The sequence below is a fragment of the Haliotis rufescens genome, unplaced genomic scaffold (assembly GCF_023055435.1).
Source record: "Haliotis rufescens isolate VD_foot unplaced genomic scaffold, xgHalRufe1.0.p SCAF_4, whole genome shotgun sequence".
NCBI classification, from domain to species: Eukaryota; Metazoa; Mollusca; class Gastropoda; order Lepetellida; family Haliotidae; genus Haliotis; species Haliotis rufescens.
In genome coordinates this window covers 29,509,436-29,531,003 of record NW_025964112.1, presented here as the reverse complement: position 1 = coordinate 29,531,003, position 21,568 = coordinate 29,509,436, and the positions used below count along the sequence as shown (strand labels likewise).

The following is a 21,568-nucleotide window of genomic DNA, read 5'->3' as shown; positions in this document are numbered from 1 at the left end:
GTCAAGTTATCGGAACTTTAATTGTAAACCCTTAGTATTACAATTGAAATGTAATCAGGGTCAGGCATTTCACCAGAATTCCACGGGCATAACACAGGAACGCACCGGGCATTACACAGGAATTACATTGTTGATATTGCCTGCCTTGTAAGTTTATCAACATTTAGAAGAACCTTCTGTTACTTTTGTTTTATGTCATCAGAGGTTTATATGTATTGGAGAAAACACGCTCACGAGGTTTTGGTAGACAGAGCATGCCCTGGGGAGAGGGAAAAACCAAGGGGGCGAAGCCCCCGCGGTTTTTCCCGACCCCCAGGGCATGCTCTGTCTACCAAAACCGAGGGAAAGTGTTTTTCCATGCTTATAAACCGAAAAAAACAACTTAAAACATTTATCAACATTTTTATGTTTCGAACATACTTTCCATGAACCTTAGGAAACGCGCGTAAAATATCTGTTGCTGGCGTACGGATCTTGAAAAGGACATTCTAAAAACCAGTGTAGTTTATCAACACCTCTGTAGCCTCGTGGTACACTCACTGGGCTACAGATATGAAGGTTGCGAGTTCGATCCTCGGGAATATAAAGAAAACATTTGTCATTTGATTTTACATTTCATTACATGTTATAATCTGAACGGAAGTTGTATAAATAAAATACCCAGGACATTATATAAAATCCCAGGGACATTACAACGTCCCTGTTTATGAGATTTAACCCGACTGGAAAGTAAAACCTCACAATAGGTTTTAATGCCTATAGAAAGAAGTCTCTTACTTAATGGCGATCCCAATGAATAGGTTTATAAATGTGGTGAGCAACTGATGCAGCATCGGGGTCAACCATGCTTCATTGGAGGGCCTCCATGAAGGGGAGTGGTCACAAGTGTTGACTGTACTTGTAAAAATCAAGTATCGGTAGGTGCTGCTCTAATTGCTTGTTTTGCTTCGGTTACAGGATATGGAAATTTAGTAGGAAAGGGGGGTGGTATCTTGTGTCTTGGACACTCATTCTATGCTGAGGCAGTTCTCAACGTGACTTGGTCACGATTTCCTCTGTAGAGTCAACAGCTTCACTTGTGGTTCCTGTTCCTTCGCTAAGGAAGAATTTGTCGGAATTGTCTGTAGTGTATACCAACTGGTAGGTCTCAACTGAATTACTATCGGGGTCTTTGCCTGATAACCACATGATGATTGGAGGATGGTGATGCCCTTGTTGTTTGCAGCGTGCATCTTCATTGTCACGCTTCCGGAGCCCAAGTTGATATATATATAATCTTGATGCCAGCGAGACAACTCTGGCAGCCAGTGCCAGCGGTGATGGCAAGGAAAGATGATTTTGGTTTAAATGCGAAGATGGGTCTGATGTCCAGTTGGTCATAGTCTTCCCTGAGGTTGTTGCCATAAGGTTAATAAAAGCCTGAGAATGAGAGGCTTGTGTAACCCATGTGTCAGACAGTTGGTCATACAGGAGGTGGGTAAGGGTGATAGCTCTTTTAGCAGGGTGCAAGCCAAATTTTTGTGACTGCACATAGTGTTTCAAAGATTGCACCTCCATGTTCTTCTGGTGTTTTATTAGGTGTCTCCAAGTTTGTTTTTTTTCTGCTGCGGCACACAGATTCAAAGTGATTGGATTGACTGCACAGCATGCAAGTGTTGTATCTTGGCCTGGCATTATGCTCACTTGTTGACAACCCAGATTTGACTCAAACTCAACAAACACTTTTCTTTACTTTAATGGTCTTTACTACACCATTGCCATAGTACAACTGTCGCCTCAACTGCTATCACACTCCTATGTCATCAACTTACCAAGTTTGGAATACTTACTCTAGAATGAATGATAGCTCGCAACGAATCCATGGACGTCGCCATGTTAGGTCATGTGACTACTCTAGCTCCTGACACACAATACCAACTCCATGCATCGCATGCAACTTAACCACATATAACATTAATGTGACCATAGGCTGGGCATTCTCTTTCTTTCTGATTTTGGGTCTGTGGACTTTCTCTACCCCTTTTAGCCACAGTAGTGGCATACTCCAGATTTGTTAAACTTTTGAGTTTCACTGTGAGCTGCATTCCTGCTGCATAGGTAAGTGCTGCCGACTGCTTCAGCGTCTTGAGAGTCAAGAAGTCGTGATGCAGATGCTTAGCAGCTTCTTTGGCTTCCACAAACATGAATACCTGCTCAAGTGTCATGTCTGGGTTTTATCACCAAGGAGGTCTAATCGGATTTCGAGGTCATTCAGGCCACATGTGAGGACATCCTGCAAAATCGTCTCAGTGTAATTTACCCCATCATGAGAGCCTGGTCATGGGAGGATTATGTGTGGATATGACAATTTTCTTTTTTATAATCTTCTTCTGTTACCATGAAACCTTAAACATCTCGTAACAGATGTCTGAGATAATATGGCAAGTTGCTGTGCATTGAAGATATTAGTTTGGTCTCTCGATGTTTATTCCCCAAGCATTTCTCTTTCTGACAGTGATTCCATGGTTTTATATCGTTGTAGGAAGTTTGCCAATGTAGATTTGTTAATGCCAAACATTTCTGCAATTATGGGGACACAAACTTCCTCATTTGACAAAGTTGATAAACATTTATTTCTCTTGCATGCTGAATTCCTTTTAATGTATGTATATTTGTATGTATATTTAACCAAATGGAATAATTATCCAATTTCCTGTTCAAGATGCCACCTAATAATATTGAAAGAAGCGTTGGTGAAATAAGAGAATAATTCACATTCACTGCCTTTCAAATGCGGCTAGGTTTTGTTACCGTGTATAACTCAACGAAATTTAATATTTTTTTACCAAACTCTACACATAACAGTCTAACAATGAACTTAAGCCTTGTTCTATTTAGAATTTATTTTTTATTTTTTCCTATTTCCAAGACAACAACCAGGACTAAGGTTGAAACGATTGTGGGGTTTGTGTTTGGGCCTTTTGGTGTTTTGGATTGTTTGAAATGTTTATTTTTTCCAGTTCTGTTTCGGAATTTTTGTAAATGTTTTCCAGTTGCCAAGACAACAAACCTTTTTGTTAAGTTGCAGTTATAGGATGCTTTATATGTGGTTTACTTTTACTGCAGGAAGCCAAATTTTCATAAGTATCATAAGTACAAATTTCTTCACTTCATACTGAGATCGAACCATGGGACTTTCTGGTTTAAAGAATATGTTTTCTGAAACCGGAAGTTAGGTAATCCAAAATATATGTTCTTTGATACAAAAGCAGCTAGAACCATGGGACCTCCTTGGTTTAAAGTTTGATAGCAGTAAGACGTGATTTACAAAACCTGAAATAACATGATTCAAACTAGAAGTACTGAGGACTGTGTTAGAATCATGGGTCTCTTCTGGTTTGAAATTCTAATGAAGTAAAAATGTGTATTTCAAACCCTGAATTGACATGACACAAACTGGAAATACTAATATACTTTGTAATAATTTGGGCTAGAACACATGGGACTCTCTTGTTTAAAGTTCAATTGCAGTAGGTGACCCGTGAAGATCCTGGGTAGAATAGGTCTTCAGCAACCCATGCTTGCCATAAAAGACGACTATGCTTGTCGTAAGAGGCGACTAACAGGATCAGGTTGTCAGGTTTGCTGACTTGGTTGATGCATGTCCGAATTGCGTGGATCGATGCTCATGATATCAATCACTTGATTGTCTGGTCCAGACTCGATTATTTACAGACCGCCTCCATATAGCTGGAATACTGCTGAGTGCAGCGTTTAACAACAGACAAACCAATTGCAGTAGGAAGTGTTTTCCAAAGCCTGAAATGACATGATACAAACTGGAAGTAAGGAAAGAAAGAAAGGAGCTTGAACCATTAGACTTCTTGGTTTTAACATCTAATAAGTAAGCATGTGTTTTCTCAAACTGGAAGTTACTTTATAAGACCAGATGTATAAATGTCTAAATGGTAAGTGAGCTAAAGCCATGGAGAGATTCGGTTCAGTGCTCGTTGTCTGTACAGCCAAATGACAGACCATCCATATATGTCAAATTGGAAAACCCAGTATGTAGAAATGTCACACATTGCAGCTATATTGATAATTTGCTTTTCTATTCACTCACCATGTCCTGTTCCTTAGTTCATACTTTAACTCTGGGATTCTCAGTGACAATTTATCATACATTATCTTCTATTTGACAACAGCAAGTTCACTTTATCCCTGCGAGTAACATCCCCCATGTTCTCACAGTAGTCTAATTGCCATAGTCATCCTGGAACTCACAAACAATTGTTGATGTGCACAATCCTGCTCGTAACATTATTATGATCAATCTGATCTCATTCAGCAGATCAATTCAGGTGAGCTACAGAGCTGATGGCTATATTTGTGTTGTCAGATAAGTGTGTAATGGAAGTGTTTCAGGGTAAACAGCAGAATTGAAAATGAAAGAGTGAGATTGAAGAAATAATTTTATTCATGTATTTGGGATATTATATTGTGTGAACACTGACATTACAATGCTGGTATTGTGGGAAAGAATATCTTTCCATCAACCAATCTAACTGTATAAAACTCAAGATAATGTTTGATTTCAAGAAATGTACTGTCTACACATCATCCCATTGAGACTGATGTAACTGTATTTCCTCCTTCAGCCCAGTGGATTGTTGGCCTTCCTGGATTCTGCTGCTGATGTCCCTGTGAATGAAGAGGACAAACTTCATGTACGAGATAATGTCAAGCTGGCCTTGGTAAGAATGCTTAGCCTAGTCAATGCTTTTTCATTCAGTCACATAATACCAAAATTAGAATAATTATTAACCAGTATGTTCCGTTTTGTTAGATAAGAAGAAAAGTGTCATTAAGACAAACTACTCTTGATAATCAAGTTTCACTTGATTGGAATTGTATACCTCATGTATACTTACTTCTTCATTGTTCATCATTTTGTAATGGGGTGCATTAAGTTATCTTTTATTAGCTTACTTGGGCAAATCAAATCCCATATTTTGTCATTGCCAGTTTGTCCATTTTGATTGTCATCTGTAAACATTTGCTAATCTAAAACTGTGAGACCCTATTAAGCTGACACTAATCACAATGTCTAGACCTAGACTCGAAATCTAGACAGTAGAGGATCATCTCTTTCTGAAGACATTCTCTCATGTGATAAGATGACATTGAAGGTCAAGGTATTTGATGTGGATCAGTCTTTAAAACATCTGGTATATACATTTACTTGAGTATAAATGATAGATAGATAGATAGATAGATAGATAATCTTTATTTCACCTGAATGGTGAAGATACATTCACAATAAAACAAATGGTATTTTGCAATTAAGTAATGGGATACAATGTATATTGTATTAGATATACTGACATTTTAGAAACTGCTTAGTTTTTTTTATTATGTTTCAAACTATTTATAAAACTAATTTAAGTCTAATTATAAAATATCTGATTCAAAGCTGTAGCTAAACAATTCCAGACAATATCCCAGGCCCTCCCAAGAATATCAAATGTTGGTACCCAGGACCAATCAGTACATTAAATCATAGAAGTGATAATGTTTTTCAATTGTTATTAACCATAACCTAGGTACCTGTGATCATATATGAGAACATCTTTTTGATGTGAAAAATTTGTTCACGTTATTTACACTTGTTTCCTCTGCCCTGCCATTGCATTTTTTTCATGGAATAACAAAAAGGCAGAATAGGTATCGATATCATTAAGTTCATACTTATTTACTAGTGACTGCATGTGGTAGATGGGTAATATTTTACAATTTATCATCTCTTTCTTTAATTTTAGCGACAAGTATGTCTTTTAAATACAAAGTTGATATCACAGTCTACCATTGAATTAGAGCTTGTTGATCAATGTATGTCTAAAGACAAATTAAAACAAGACAGTCTCTGGGTACTTCGGACGAAGTGTGTCAAGACAATTCTTAAATTGTGTTACAGAAATAATGTTGAATAATTTCAAACAATTCCTTTTCCTTAGAAAGACAGTTTGGACCTTTCATTACAAGCAAATGGTCCACATGGTTACATTACCAGTTCCCATGTGCGAACAGCTGGGATAGGTTTTAGACCACTGAAATAACAACCGTGATTAGAAGTTTACAGTTTTGGACATATTAATTGGATATTTTAAGACTTTCTTTAAGGTGCTTAAAAGTAATCCAGCATAAGTCACATTTATGGTTTTCCATTCAAGGACCATCAAAACAAGAATAAAAAGAACCCACAGCTTCAATTGTTTGAAAAAAGAATTGATGGATTTCTACAGCACTGGAGATCTCGAATTGGACTTGAAACAAAGCAGGTAAAAAGACAGTAATAATAAAATTTTCATTATGCATGCCTGATGTAGAATGTCAAACTTTCGTCCAAAGGAGGTTTTTACATTGGACAAAAATGTATCCTGTGCCATATTATCCCCAACCTAAGATGCTCTAGGTTATCAGTCTGGAATCTGGATAGACCAATACTCCAGATATTTCTAAACTCAATTCTTGATCTTACCAGTTTAACAAAGTTATTTATTTTGCCATACTGATACCAGTGAGTTCTGGCAACAGGTTCTTTGCTAGCCACACTCTTTACTGTACCTCTTTACTGTCCTTGGAGTTGTTTCACTGGAGTGAATGTCACCTGTGCACATCAACCCCCAATCTGTTCAATTTTAGCACAAGCAGTTTGGATGTGTGTGACATGTTCTCCCCTATGTTGTTCCTGTAGTTTATACAGCCCATGTACTTCCATGTTGGTCTGTTTTGTGCCCAGGGTAATGACAGGCAGTAATTCATACAAATACAAAACCTCTATTACATCATTACCTAAGTGCTGTATTTTGGCTGTCATCACACTATAAAAATCTTCAGAAGTCCTCTTCCTTGTCAACTTCATAATTACCGGTAGTTGTGCAACTTATAGTATCTTGCTTCCTAAGGCTCTTGCACATGCGAAAGACAGGAAGCCCCCACTTGTGTGTGCTAGTGTCAAAAGAACTTGTTCACATCATCAGTAGGTTTCACACTGTATTTAGTTTGTATCTTCAGTTTTCTCTTGTTTAAAACAAAGTCTGGCAACCAGTATTTGTTGACAATTGTGTGTGCTTCAACCAGATTCCCAGAAGTCATTTCATTAAGGAAGATTACTGTGCCAGTTAAGGCTTTGATAAAAAAAATTCACCATTGTTGACATACCCAAAGTAGTTCAGTCTGATCAAGGGTTGAATTTCATGTCAGGGTTGTTTCAGCAGGTCATGTATGAGTTGGGAGTTAGACAGGTCATATCTAGAGCTCATCCCCCTTCATCAAGACGTGCATTGGAGACATTTCTAAACACAGAAATGTCTGTCCATGTTGTTATATTATTGTTATATTTAAAATATACAAGCATCTCAAAATAAACTAGATAATGGTGATTTATGTTGCATATTTTAAGCAAATACACACCTTTTCTGAAGTTCTGGGTATTGACGAGGTTAGCTGTCACCTGGTTTGGTTTTTGGAGGCTTATTCAGGGAAAGGAGATATAGTTGCTTCTGTTTTTGCAAATAATTCAACACCTTCAACAGTTGTTTGTAAAGGCCTATTTAAGTGGTACAACATGTTAGAAAGAGGCACCAAACATTGTTGAACCTGGCCATAAGGATCATGTCATTATACAAATATCAGAAACCTCTCAAAAAAATTGATAACATCACATGACATTGGTCTTTGCTTCCAACACTTGGCTGTCAAGATGGCTAGAAGGGACTATCAATGCTGCTTATGACACACTCGATGAGGTGAACAGAATCACCAGACTTCCATCAGGACTCACGAAATCAGAGTGATTTCTGCCTCGCTTGTCTCTCCTCTGCAGTTACGATGGATGCCCTACCTTGAGCTGCACCATTGCAACATTACACCACCTTTTGCCTATTTTCCATCAGGGATTGTGCTGCGGAGAATGCCCCTGGTTGTGTCCCAACCCCTTGTATTATTGTCACACACCTGACTGGTTGGGTCACCCAGGGGTATTTTATTCTCTCTCTATGATATGAGTTGATAAAGAGTTTTTGATAATTGTACTAAAGTACTGTCGGAAATGCTAAAAAAAGGCTTTTTGCCTATCAAAAAGAGATAAAAAAAAATCACAGACTGTTGCTGTTGTAATATTGAGTAACTACCGATCAATCTACCTGTGGTTGGAAGTATTTCATTAACAAGGAGTCCTTTCGACAAGTTTACAGGAGAAAAATTCGAACAGAAACAGTAAGTTCATATTTATTCAAGTCCAATGATGGCACCCTAGAACTGACTATAGAAATAGGAGCATGTGACTCCATTATGATAATAATGTAGTCTTCATAAAATATCTAATCCACACAAAAGAAATCATATGGAGAAAATTCTAGATGTGCATCTTCTAAGATAACAAAATACTGCTGCATTTGTTTTGTCAGCACTGCTCCTATGATTCATGTTACATTACACTTGCATGGTACACGACATGGAGTCTGTATTAGGAAAGTTCTTTACACTTTAGAGAGATAGACGGAAACCATTTATTAGTTTAGAATTAGCGCGAATTACCAAACTGCCCAAGCTATGGGGTTTTCAATTCATACCATCAAGTCTATGGATTGATAAATAAAACAAAAAGGTTTACGGGTGGTCTGAAAAACGAAACCTGGACGTAAAAAGATAAAGTGTACAAGCTTTATGAGCAGAAGGTACCCCCGACTTGTAAAATTCGGGAGGAAATTAAAATACAATTAATGTTTCCTGGACTGCACTAAATATTGCCGATTTTGATACACTGCGCGTGGCGATGACCAAGCAGTTTTCAGGGTAAAATATTTCATCCTGTCAATGAGGTCACATTATCTCTGCACCATTCATTGCAGTCAGGTTTCCAGATCCTTTACTTTGATAAATCATTCCACTGACTACATGTGGCTATCGACAGATGGACAAACAAGCACCCATGGTACCATCAGGTAAAGATAATCGTGTCATGGGGCTAATTGATGGATGTGTCCTAGTTTTTGAGGCCGAAAAAAAAACCTGGTGATTTTCATAAGGAAATGATAGGTGATGTTTTCATAGACTGGTTAACCTCAGTGTCATTGTCATGGTTAAAGCCAGTTAATATAACGTCTGGGAATCAGATACAGTTGCGCCAACCATGAGTATTCTGAAGGCTGTGTATACAGGAATATATGACATTGTCGACTTCAGACCATCATGGAGTAAATTTGGCTGAATACGAAACTAGTAAAGTACAAGACATATGAGCCTGCAGCAAAACACGGTCACGTTGTCTTAAGTATGCCAGTCAGACATTGTGAGCTCAAACCTATTGTGCCTATCTTGGCTAACTGTGAAGGGTACCCGACAAGACATAACACAACATTCAAACTTACACATGTTAAACGAAGGATCAACGCAAGACATCAGCCTTGTTGAACCAGTTATCATACCTTTTGGTGATAGTACGGATGCATATTCGTCATCAGAGGAGATAGATGCTACCTCAAGAAATCATCTGTAGAACAACAAATACTTCATGAAATACTTCCAAAACCACAACCTCATCTCGTTTCATAGCTTTTAGCTAATCCTTCATTTTTCCAAGCAAATATAATGCAGTACATATACTTAATTGCTACCCCATCAAGGCACATGTCAATTAAGTACAACAGCAGAAATATTTTGAGACCACCCTTTGGGACAGGTGTTATAGGCCATTTCATACATGAATATTTGCTAGTTTATCATCATTTTACCTGTAAAAGTACATTTTAAGGGTGATCACAGTGTCATTTAGGACAGGCTGGATTAGGTCAATTTGCGTAACTTTGATATATACTATTTTCATAGCCCTATGACTCGTGTTTATGAAATGAAGCCAGAAAAGCATTTTTCTAGCATTTAGACAGTACTTCAAACTTTATAGATGACTCCATTTGAGACTGCCTTCCAATATGCTGAAATCTAAATCTCACTGGTATTAGAAGTAAGGATAACAATATATATGTCGAATCTATTAGTATTCTGGCCCAGCCCACCCCCTTTGATTGAGTTACTGGTTAAAGTGGACCTGGTGCAAAGTCAGATACCTGCTGATGTGAATATGCGGGTTACAGGACAGCATCCAAGATGGCGGCACCCATGTCAAGTGTTTCAATTTTCCCTTCCATAAGAAATTACACAAAAGGTTTGGCTATGGAGGAAGTTGAAACAGCTCACTGGTATTATCCTGAGGTCATCATACAATAATGAATTACCAATCTGGTTCAGAAATCTGTACATTTGTAGAACCAAACCAAATGCCAAAACCAAAAGAGATGGATAACTACATCTTTTACATATTCAAGGATAGATATGAGTATTAGCCCAATAACCCCAGACAAGTTTCGTCCAAGGTATCTGAAGGGCCAGTAGAATTTCAAACATTTTGGGGGGTGATAGCTACATGTTATCACTATTCAGGCTGGTAGACATTCTTAGTTCATTTCCATCCCTGAATATATTATTATTGATAACAACTTTGTAAACATAACTGTTTAACTTGTATTCTTTTCACTTAGGACAATGTTAATTCTATTTATACTGATATTTGAGTGTGATTTTTTCTTAACTAGCAAAATGATCGTCCAATAGTGCTACGCAACCGTCGTCAGCGCATCAAAAGTGAGGCAAACTGGGTGTTGTTCTACTACCAATTCAACAGAGACCATGCAAAACCAAATCTTCTGTGGAATTACAAGGTATGAAATATATGTGATTATTATATACTTCATCATTGATATGAACAATTCTGGTTGTCATTATGCCATTTGGTTCACATTGATCAAGAGACGTTCATGTATCATTTTCTTAATAGACGAGGGAAGAATTGAGAGAGTCCTTGGAGAATGAAATGAGAGCCTTCAGTGTAGACAAGGAACTTGGAGCCAGTTGTATAGTGGGTTGGAACCATGCCGAGTTTGAGGTGCCTTACCATTGTCTATCTGAGGAAATCAAAATAGGTAATTCTTTTTGTTAGCATATCATATTGAACAAAGATTTAGCCACAAGAGTATGTAAAAGTGCCAGGTAAATTTAGTGCTTGATTGAAGTCAATTTTTTCTGCGGTGTCTCAGGTGCCTGAGGAACTTACTGAACAGGTTCAAACATTGTTAATTTCTCACAGCAGGTGTATTTCTATGGAGTATGTTAGTGCGGTTATATCAAATGACCATTGAATTCCTCAGACGTGTGATTCTGTTTTCCAGGCGACTACTACCTTCGTCTTCTCCTCGAGGAAGAAGAAGATGAAAGTGAAGAAACAAATGCAATCAAAAAGTCGTATGTATTTTACAGACTTTTGATATTGCTAATATTGGTGGGCCAGTGTTACATCCAACTTGTGCAAGAAGTAGGCATTGCCTGCTATCAAAAGTGTCTGTAAATCTGCAAGATCATTCAATCTTGAAAATATATTCCTGCATATTTTGTTCATAATACATTATAGTTGAATGTGCGATTGGATACTGTATATTTTTCTATCCTTAGATAGTACATTTATTATAAGCATTCGTGGCAACGTGTTTGTCTTTACCTGACTGTCGACACAGTTTGTTTTCCCCAACATTAGTCACTACATGTTAGGGACTTTCTACTTATATCTCTCATGTACTCCTGGCAAATCTTTATAGCATATGATTGTCTGACATTTAAGGTCAAATTCGATGAATATTAAAGACTAAAAGGTTTGGCATCATAACTTTTGACACAGTCTGGACCTAGCTTTACCTGCACAATCTCTTTGTTTGGATCTAGATCTGAAACCACAACTCAAGTCATGAAACATGGCAAAAACATCAAGGATATTTGTTCATATTACTATACCATATTTTGTGGTGTATAATGCATATTTTAGTAAAAAATAATTGCAGCTGTGTAGAGTGGGGGTATTATCAATGCAGACAATGAGTATTGATATTTAGCTCATCTGGCCTGTTCTTTGCATATTTTTGTAATTCAGGACAATATTTACCTCCACTTTAGCACATGTAGGGACCTTTCTACCTGCCTTTAAATGTTCTGAAGATTTTGCATGAAGCTGATTGCAGATAGATGTTCCAGATGCCTGAAACGTGTGATGCTTGACACGACATATATCACATACGTTACTTATCATTTTCACTAGTTATGGAAGTAGACTGATAAATATTTGAAAACATAATTAAAAACATGATTAAAGTTTGGCAATGAGCATCAGAAAAATTTCCTGTCCATTAGAGTTGCAAAATGAAAATAACCTCACATTTCGAGATTGGTCCCATGTGGTCGAGCAGGCAGTAATTTCCAACATTGACTCACCATGTCCAAGTGATTGGTCATGTGGTAAACCAGATAGCTAGTTATAAGCACACAATCAAGATTTATTTCATTATTCTGTTTTGCTGGTTGTCTGGTTTTTAACACGGCACTGAACCTGAAACATGGTGATATCGTGTTTCCATCAGACCATAGACAGATATACAATTAGGGCCTTTTGTCATCACCTGTGAAAAAATGTTTCCCTGAAGATGCATATCAATATTGAAATGACACTGAAATTGAGTTTTGTAAGTATGACATTGTGTGTATTTGAACATTGGATTTGTTCTTCTTTTTAGGTACGAATTCTTCAACGATTTGTATCACAGATTTTTGCTCACACCCAAAACCAACATGAAATGTATGTGTTTACAAGCAATGACCATTGTGTATGGTCGATGCTATGAAGAGATCGGGGCATTCAATGATACCCGATACATTGTTGGAATGCTTGAAAGGGTAGGTTTACTTTCTTGGCCTATAATTTTTACCTTTGAATTTATCATGTTTTCTGTTGTTGTTTTTTATGTATTGTCAGCACAACTTGACTTTCCTTCTGTCCATCATGCAGTATGTTAACTTTCCTAACTTAAACCACTTAAAACCTGTAACTTTGTAACCACCAATTGGTTTTTAAGCTCATCTGACTGAAAATCAAGTGAGCTTTTTTTTTGTGGGTCATTGTCTGGTTAGGTCCAGTCCTCTGAAACTACAAGGCCTATGAAACAATATGTTTGTGTATCCAGTTTTAGTAATCCCACAAGTGCACACCGAAGTCTATCTGATCAGATTTTTAACTTTCCTGCAGTTGCAAGAATTTTTAAGAGCCATTTTTGCTCAATACACCACTCTTACTGCGTATTTCAGTAGAACAGTGAATATAAGAGGAGAGACTAGGTCTTTAGCAACCCATGCTTGCCGTAGGAGGCGTTTATTGCATGATATCACAGGAAGAGCCCACCTACCTGAGGAAGGTGGGCTTTATTGAAAGAATGACAAAGATGCAACAGTGGATTTAATGGATGTGGAGGTTCTGAAGGGCTACCCAAATTTAAAATAATGATAATGCTATTAAAGGCCAAAATGGCTATGAAGGCAAGGCCAAATTTAGCTATGTGGCGACTTGCGTCGCCAAAAATAATTCTTCATAGATAATTAATGCTAAGGCCCAAATGATGGAAACATCCCAACCCAACCAACGTTTGGGGTCTAAATGGGCAAGTAGGGACACGAAACCTTAAATAGTACAATGTATATACATTGGTATAAATTATAATGATATGGGAGGTAGCCTAGAAGTACAGCGCCATTTAGCACAGAAGGGCTGCCCTACAGCCCATGACTGCTGATGATGATATGTGTGCCCGGCATGATTGCCTCGTAACTTACTTAAAATTGGTTCAAGGCATTATGGATATCACTGATGAATGCTTGGATTCCTTTAAAGCTAAGGTGAATTCCCTCCCACTGAAACCAGAATCTGTCAGTGGCAACTATATTTGGATGGGGGATGGATGAAAAGTTCATTAATTGACAGGGATGGTTGGCTAGCCAACTGTTTAGCTTAGATCGTCTCTTTTGAACCTTACATGGGTCACGTGCATTGTGCCAATAATGGAGTGGAAGAATGTCAGAAAAACAAACATGGGATCCGGCAGGTGCGCCTGGATGTCTCCATATCAAGGAGGAGCTGGCTTGTCTTGATGGAGCCGCGTTGCCTCAACCTGAGCATCTCTGACCCAGTCCAGTTCATTCCACCGCAGGCCACCCCTCACCGACCACAAGTTCCTTTTGTGGGGCACCCATATAAGGATACGGTTGGGATAGCTGTTGCCTTGCCCTTGACATGAAGCTTGATCCCATGATCCAAACAAGAAAGAAGTGTACTGTAGTGGCATTTGGCAGTTATTATTTCTGTCTTAATTATGGTTAACTAACATGAAAAATTAGTTCACAGGTAGACGTATATAAGTAAGACTGATAGCATTGTGACTTACACCTGCCATATTGCTGGATGGGATGTGGTGGTACCCCATTGATAGCTGCTGTAGTTGCTGCTCCGATTGGGAAAGAGTGGGAAGAAACTTTCAGTACTTTTTGAGCAGAGGACAAAGGCCTTTTTGAGAACAGCTTGGAAGTTACCTGGTTAGCGATGTATGATCAAAGTGGATAAATGCTGGGGCCTGGCAGGATGGGTACATGTTTAAGTATGCCTTTGGACCGCTAGTGGGTAGATTGATTTACCTGGTGCCGTCTCAACAACTACTGAATTGCTGTACCCACATTGGTCACCTTTGAGGTGTGGGAGGTGGAAAGTAGCTTTCCTCGGTTCACCCAATATACTTACATTATTGATAGAGTTCATGAGAAATGTAAGCCACATTTGAAGATCCTGTTTTACCAATACTGTGATTAGAATATGATGGAGTGGTTGCTTACCTTGGCAGAGGAGGTCGATGAGTCTGCGGTTGAATGCTCTACCCATTGGGATGGCCCTACACACAAAATTAAGCTTACCAATGAGAGACTGTAACTCTTTCTCCATTGCCTTTGAATTGGATGTGGCAAGGATGTGCCGTATTTGAGCTGTGATTTCCTATTAGCATATGTTGAGTGCTGGGTCAGAAACAGTTGAAGCAGTCAGCTGACCGAATGAACCAGGAACCTGTTGATGCCCCCCACTGCGGGATCATGTATAGCTAACCGTTAATTTTGTCCCAAAGTCAGAGAGAGTCTCTAGACATTTCTGGTCATACTGAACCCAGGCATCTGGACCAAATCTTAGTGCTGCTGAACAGTTTGTCTCCATGTAAGAGAGCAGACTTTGCACCATAAGCAGAGTGAAATGTTTGGCGAGGTATATATTCAAATAAATATGGAATACCTTTTCCTTGGTTTGTTGTTTGACAGTTGCATCAATAACTGCCCACGAGGGAACAACATAAATTATTTGACATGGTTTGTTAATTTGATAATATAATGTACATAAATGATTTATATACTCCACTTATCCAGGTACTAGTATCTGCTCAAATGCGACAATGACCAGTAGCCACAATACTGGCAAATTGAATATTATGAGAGTGTTGTCTTTGAAGAAATCTTCATAAAATATGTTTTTATGGATATTTTTAGGTACAGGGTATGTAAATGTACACGATTGCATATTCATAAATATTCGATTCTTGTGGCCACGAATAACGAAATCAATTCATGAATGGATATGGTTCAATTCACCGAATACACAAGTGAATCGTAACAGCCCTAGTAAACACTTTTCTTATAGCCATTTTGAAATACCAAATAACAGATGTGACTCTAATTAGTTCATTGAAGATAAGTCTCATATGTCTAAGTACATGGGTTTTGCCAAGGAGGTGAACATCTGAGATCTGCATCACTTTGGGCTTTCCTCCAAGATTAAGCTGAAATGCTGTTATACAACTGGAATACTGTTCAAAGTGGGGTTAAACCCAACTCACTCACTCACTCACTCACTCACTCACTCACTCACTCACTCACTCACTCACTCACCCACCCATTCACCGCACCCCACCCACCCACTCACTCACTCACTCACTCATGCACTCACCTACCCACCCACCCACCCACCCATCCACTCATTGAGGGACATGACCACTGGAGGTCACATTATAAAACATGGTTCAAATCCCATGAAAAGTCAAAGGTTGTGTGTGTGTGGGGGTGTGTGTCAAAACACTCTTGTTTAACCATAAATAATACAAAACCTCTGAAATCAAAGTCTGCATATCTTGGGTATGCTGCAAACAGGAATGTCCTAAAATGAAGTAACCAGGCATTTATTTTAATGTTTATCAAAACACAATAATTCTTTGGAGAAGTTATCTACTGCAGGTCAACACTGGTACTGTGGACCAGTTGTACACATGATATGTCACAACAACAAGACAACCATATTCTGTTGGTGCATCTACAGAATCGATACCAAACTGCTACATTAACAGCTCAGACAATTCCTTGGGTGGTACAAATTAGTGGCACAACCATTGAGGGAACACAACCTCTGACCCCATCGTCCAGTGATAGGCCCAGTTTTGCTTCCATTCTCAGACAAGCACAGATTGGTTTAGACAGCCTCTAGGGTTCATAAGACAAGACCTGGACAGTTTACTGTTCACAGATGAGTACAGGTTTCATCTGGACACCTCTGATGGTCGTGCAAGGTTCTATATGCATCCAGGAGAATGTTTTAGCCATGTTTACTCAACATCTTCAGTTTGGGGCCGGAAGTTGGAACACAAATTATCATTGTTAATGGCAATTTGAATGGGGTATGTTTCCCGACGACATTGATCAGACAGGAGACCAAATATGTTTTTGTTATTTATGATAACATAACATTTACACCACTTTATACAAAGCTTAATTATGTTTTGTCCAGTAGTATATAAAGAAAACTATTAAGAATTCAATTATATTAAACAATTTGGTTTCACATAGCTGAGAGAATGGAAACGTGAAATATACAATTAATATTGTCAGAGGTCAAGGTCACTTTTTAAAAACCTGCTCAGGAAAATGTTTGTTAACATTTCTTTATAAAGTATTAATGTTTTATGAACTCAATATGTCATTACAATATGGTACATGATGAAAACCATGGTATTTCACGTTTATGATTATAGCAATTCGGAGGGGTGCATTGACAAAGTTGAGACCAGAATATATATTGATATTGTAAAAGAGATGGTTTAGATCATGCTTCTGTCAGTCAAATTGTTATTGCAGTTGACAGTAACAGTGACAATTAAAATATCCCTGTGTTCCCTCCAGCTGTTATGTTTATTGCGCCAAGCCCCTTGTAAAAACAGGAATTAAAACACCAACAATTACATGATAGTTTGTTAAATAACTTTTTCTCTACTCTGTGGCAATGTCTGAAATGATCGTGACAAGTTGGTAAATAACATTCATGCCATTTAAGACAAATTGATGCTTTCTGATTTATATCTATTTCACATTTCATCTGTACGATTTTGCAGCAAACGGAGTGTAGAAGCTTATTTATTTTGCTGAATCTTCTTTAACTTTGTATGAGCTTTTATATTATTCCGGACAAATTCAGTTGAGCTAGTCAGCCTTATAATTCCTGCAAATATCCTACCTCTATTACATCACTGCAATAAATCCTGTAGTTTGGTTGTCATCACACTTTAAAATGTTCAGATTTCAGCAGAAGTTCTCTTCTCTGTCAACTATCCATAATCAGTTGTCCAAGAAATAGTATCATGCCACCCAAAGGCCCTTGCACATGTGCAAGGCAGGAAATCTCACTTCTATCTTGCTTCTCCTAGCAACAACTTCTGAAAAGTTTTCTTAGCATTATCAAGCACAGTTTGGTAGTTTGTCACGGTGTAGTTAATCTATGTCATCAGTTAATGTTTAATATTCACTATTAGTATCTTATTTCTATCTTAGTAGTTCTGCGATCTGTTTACATAAGTAGTGAGAGGTGGTTTATTGTGTATAGAGATGGCATCTCCTTAACTGTCATCGCCAACTGCCTGCAGGTAGTGTGGGAAGTACAAAATTGCTGGGGAACCACACACCTCCTTTGAGAACTGCAGAAATTTGTTGTGCTCAGCTGAAGCCAGGTGCTCTCAGTGTGCCTCCCTCTCTGTCAAATTGTTTGCCAAGCTTGAGAGTTGGAAGAAGGCCCGGAAGAAGCAGGCAGCTGAGAAAGCCATAGAGAGTTTTTCTGTCTATTTCTACAGCATCTGAAGATAGGTGCACCCACACTCTGGAGATGTCTCCTACAACTACGCCAGAGACTCAGATGTGCACCCACTCTGACTCTACCCCAGCCCTCTCCCTTTGAGCAATTAATGAAGAAGCAGCAAAATACATGCAGCTCTTTATAGAGAGACGTCTGAAGAAATGGCATCTGTCTGGCGGTTGATCTCTCGTCACTCGACCAGCATGGTCCCCTTGCAGCAGGAAAATCATTCAAATTCCTGAACCTCGATCACCCAAGCTGATCAGGACCATTAATGCACAAGCTAGGAATAGGAGTAAAGAAGATCACTCCATTATGGATTCTGTTGACAACGGCTCAGTTACCTTCACTAAAGAGCTCACAGTTACCGGTACATCAGACCCTCAGCCTGCTTCAATCAATCAAGAGAACTGGACGGCTGAAGGTCATATGGGTGGTACTTTGGCCATGGTAGCCACTGTGCACCATTGTCCAGGTAAATACTCATGTGAGACGGGCCGTTATTATCCTTCAAAGGCTTTTGTTTTGCCTGAAAATGGACTCCATTGCAGCATGGACCGCATGTGAACCATGTGGATTTCTACCCTCACTCTCACAATTACACACCCTGGAGATTGCTATTTATGTCAGCTGGTTTTTGGCTGGAGTACTCCACATCATAACACTTCTTTAAGAATATTATGGGGCATCTTGCCAGCCACTGTGGCTTCATTGGCAGTAGGACAGCATAGTGAAGATGCAGGGGGTGCTCTTGTCTTCCAAGTTTGGATATGGACCCAATTGTTATTGTCTCCAAGACATCATCTTCTCTCACAAGTACGGAATAGAGCAGTTACAGAACAGTTGTGGAGGTTGTTCTGTCTCAACCTATCACTGCACAACTCTTCTTTAATGAAAAGTCACACAAAGTCATTGAGGAATTTTGCCATGACACCATGACAAACCGCTGGATTCTTGAAGTTGTAAGAGATTATACATCCTGCATTTACTACTGTCGTCACATCTGGGTATCCTTGATCATCTGACTTAGTCCAAGGTCAAGCCAGGACAGGATATAATTTATATTGGCGCCAGATTCCAGCTTCTGAAGGGAATTTTATGTCCTCCAGAGGTTCAACACCTAAACACTGTGTACATGATCACAAAAGTATGGGATCATCCAAACAATTCACTTTATTGGTGTATGTCTTTGTTTTGGAACATACGGCTTCTTCAAGCTTGCATTTGCAGCACTGGCACAATCTTGAAGACCTTCTTCATCACTATTTACGACAATAGATGGGACCGGTTCTGTCAGTGGAAAAGGTGATGGGGATTGGGATATGATGATGTAACTATACTCATGGTTGCAGACTTCTAACTCCATCTTGGACAATATAATCAGTTTTGTCATAGCACTATAGAGGGATACAGTTCAGCTTTAAGCTCACTGCTTCAGCATGATGGTTTGACTGGTTGAAATCACGCCTCTCCAAAAGTAACATCATCAGAACTGGAAGTGACGTTACCAGAACCTGAAAGTGTTGTCACATCTGAAAGACTATCTGTCAGGTCATCTGACGATGTCATGAGCGTAATCGGGATGCAAATTTAATGGTAGTTCAGTGGAAATTTATCATGTATTTGCTTATTTCCTTGATATATTCTGGATTAGTCCTTTTAAGGTAATTTGGTTATGATATTTACCTAATCTTTGATCTATCCCCTTTTGAAGAGGCTTTAGATTTATTAGGCACTCAACAGTTAACTATCTCAAGGATAACTAGATGTCAAAACATGCGGGTCCCTCTGGTATATTCTGGCAGTGATATAATCAAGGTAGGATATTCCCAGGAATTACCAAACAATTATTATTATTGTTAATAATTCTAAGAATACAACCTGAATTACCTCAGGAGTAATCCTACTCACCTCCCCAATTATCTGCCTCTGGAGTGCTTATTGTTGGAAAGAAATTAGGTTTCCCAACTCAAGTGCAAGAGCCTTCGGGCAGTAAGATACTATTTCTTGCACAACTGTTTATTGATAGTTGTCAGTGAAGAGCACCTGTGTTGAAAATCTGATGATTTCATAGTGTTCTTCTTGGTTTATTTTTGTTGTTTTTTAAATTGAGGATTAATTGCAGTGATGTAATAGAGGTAGTATTCTAAGAGCTATTAAAAGTGATAACTATTGTTTGATGTTTGTAATTTACCAATAATTGCTGAAGTATTTGGATTTTCTTGGCCACTCTATTGAAAATCCCTTTTAGCTTTAAGTCCAAATGTCAAAGTGGGCTTGTTGTGTGGTGTGTTGTCTTTCATTTGTTAACTTTCACCTTGATTCTTCCCCAAACTGACTGAAAGGATGAACCTGTAACATGAGGATATAACTAGGACCCAATTAGTTCTGGCATTAAGATAAACACTATAGTTTGTGTTTTTCGCTTACCTGACTGAAAATCAAGTTAGTTTATTTCAATGGCTGTAACAAACATCACCTCTGAAATCACTGGGCCAATGAAGCTGAAAAATGTATGAAAAAAATTAACACACTGTGAAATATCCTGAAGCATATTCTTGCAGCAAGCCTTCAGGCCTAGGAATATAAATATAATGTGTAGAATCACAGTAGAGTTGAGATTTGTTCATGCATATAAAATAAAAAATGAGAAATTCTGTTTGTAAAAATTGAAAAGCTAAGACATTTTAGGAAGCACAAGGCCTGTAGTGCAGAAACCTTGTGGAGATATATAGGACCATAATGTGACATGGTTTTTTTAACAATTTATTGTTTTCTAAAGTCTATTTGAACATACATTGATACCCTGATAATCTTCCAAATCAAGCCAGAGATCATTCAGCCAGTTAGTACAGAAAACTTTTAGCACCATCAAAGCAACCAGAATTCTAAACTATTTTCTGCTCATTTTCAGTGCACAGATCGTTTGGAAAGAGACCGTTTGATTCTGTTTTTGAACAAACTTATTCTCCATCAGGTGAGCAGTCTGCAGCTTTATCCACTGGTCCAAAGCCTGTGAATAGTACAAATGTTTGTGGTCCAGTAACATCAGCTTGCTCTAGCCCATATACTTAGACTAATTTTTACTGATATACTGATAAAGCTGGCCGGAGTAGTTGGTCGTTGTCTCATCTTTGGAAGTTCACATGTGTAAGTGATGTGAAGTCTTTTTTAAATGTCTCTCTTTGGTGAAAACATATCCTGGTGAGCTCCAGCTTGAGGCACTATTTTTAAGAATGTGACAGAGCTCAAGCTGATACTGACTGTGAGGGTTATTACCTTCTTTGGGGCTTGATAAGCTTTGTTGCAAAATGTACTAAATCAGAAAACAACTGCTTTACTATGCTTTACATGATTTGAGTTTGTGTGGATTAATCCTGTGATTGAACCTGGTTGTCTTTTAAAGGCAGTGGCTTTTGGGAATATAGGATATGCTAATATGAATTAACAAGTATT

The 21,568-nt window shown here is 38.4% G+C and overlaps 1 protein-coding gene across 1 annotated transcript in view; it reads left to right on the top strand.

Annotated features, from left to right (window-relative positions):
- LOC124150126 (dnaJ homolog subfamily C member 13-like) overlaps positions 1-21,568 on the top strand; it is a 592,425-nt gene that overhangs the window by 149,755 nt on the left and 421,102 nt on the right. The window contains exons 21-27 of the mRNA XM_046522050.2: positions 4,638-4,733; positions 6,210-6,317; positions 10,632-10,757; positions 10,874-11,018; positions 11,265-11,337; positions 12,654-12,813; positions 21,027-21,089. Of these exons, the coding sequence (XP_046378006.2) occupies positions 4,638-4,733; positions 6,210-6,317; positions 10,632-10,757; positions 10,874-11,018; positions 11,265-11,337; positions 12,654-12,813; positions 21,027-21,089 (771 nt within the window). The remainder of the gene's footprint in view (positions 1-4,637; positions 4,734-6,209; positions 6,318-10,631; positions 10,758-10,873; positions 11,019-11,264; positions 11,338-12,653; positions 12,814-21,026; positions 21,090-21,568) is intronic.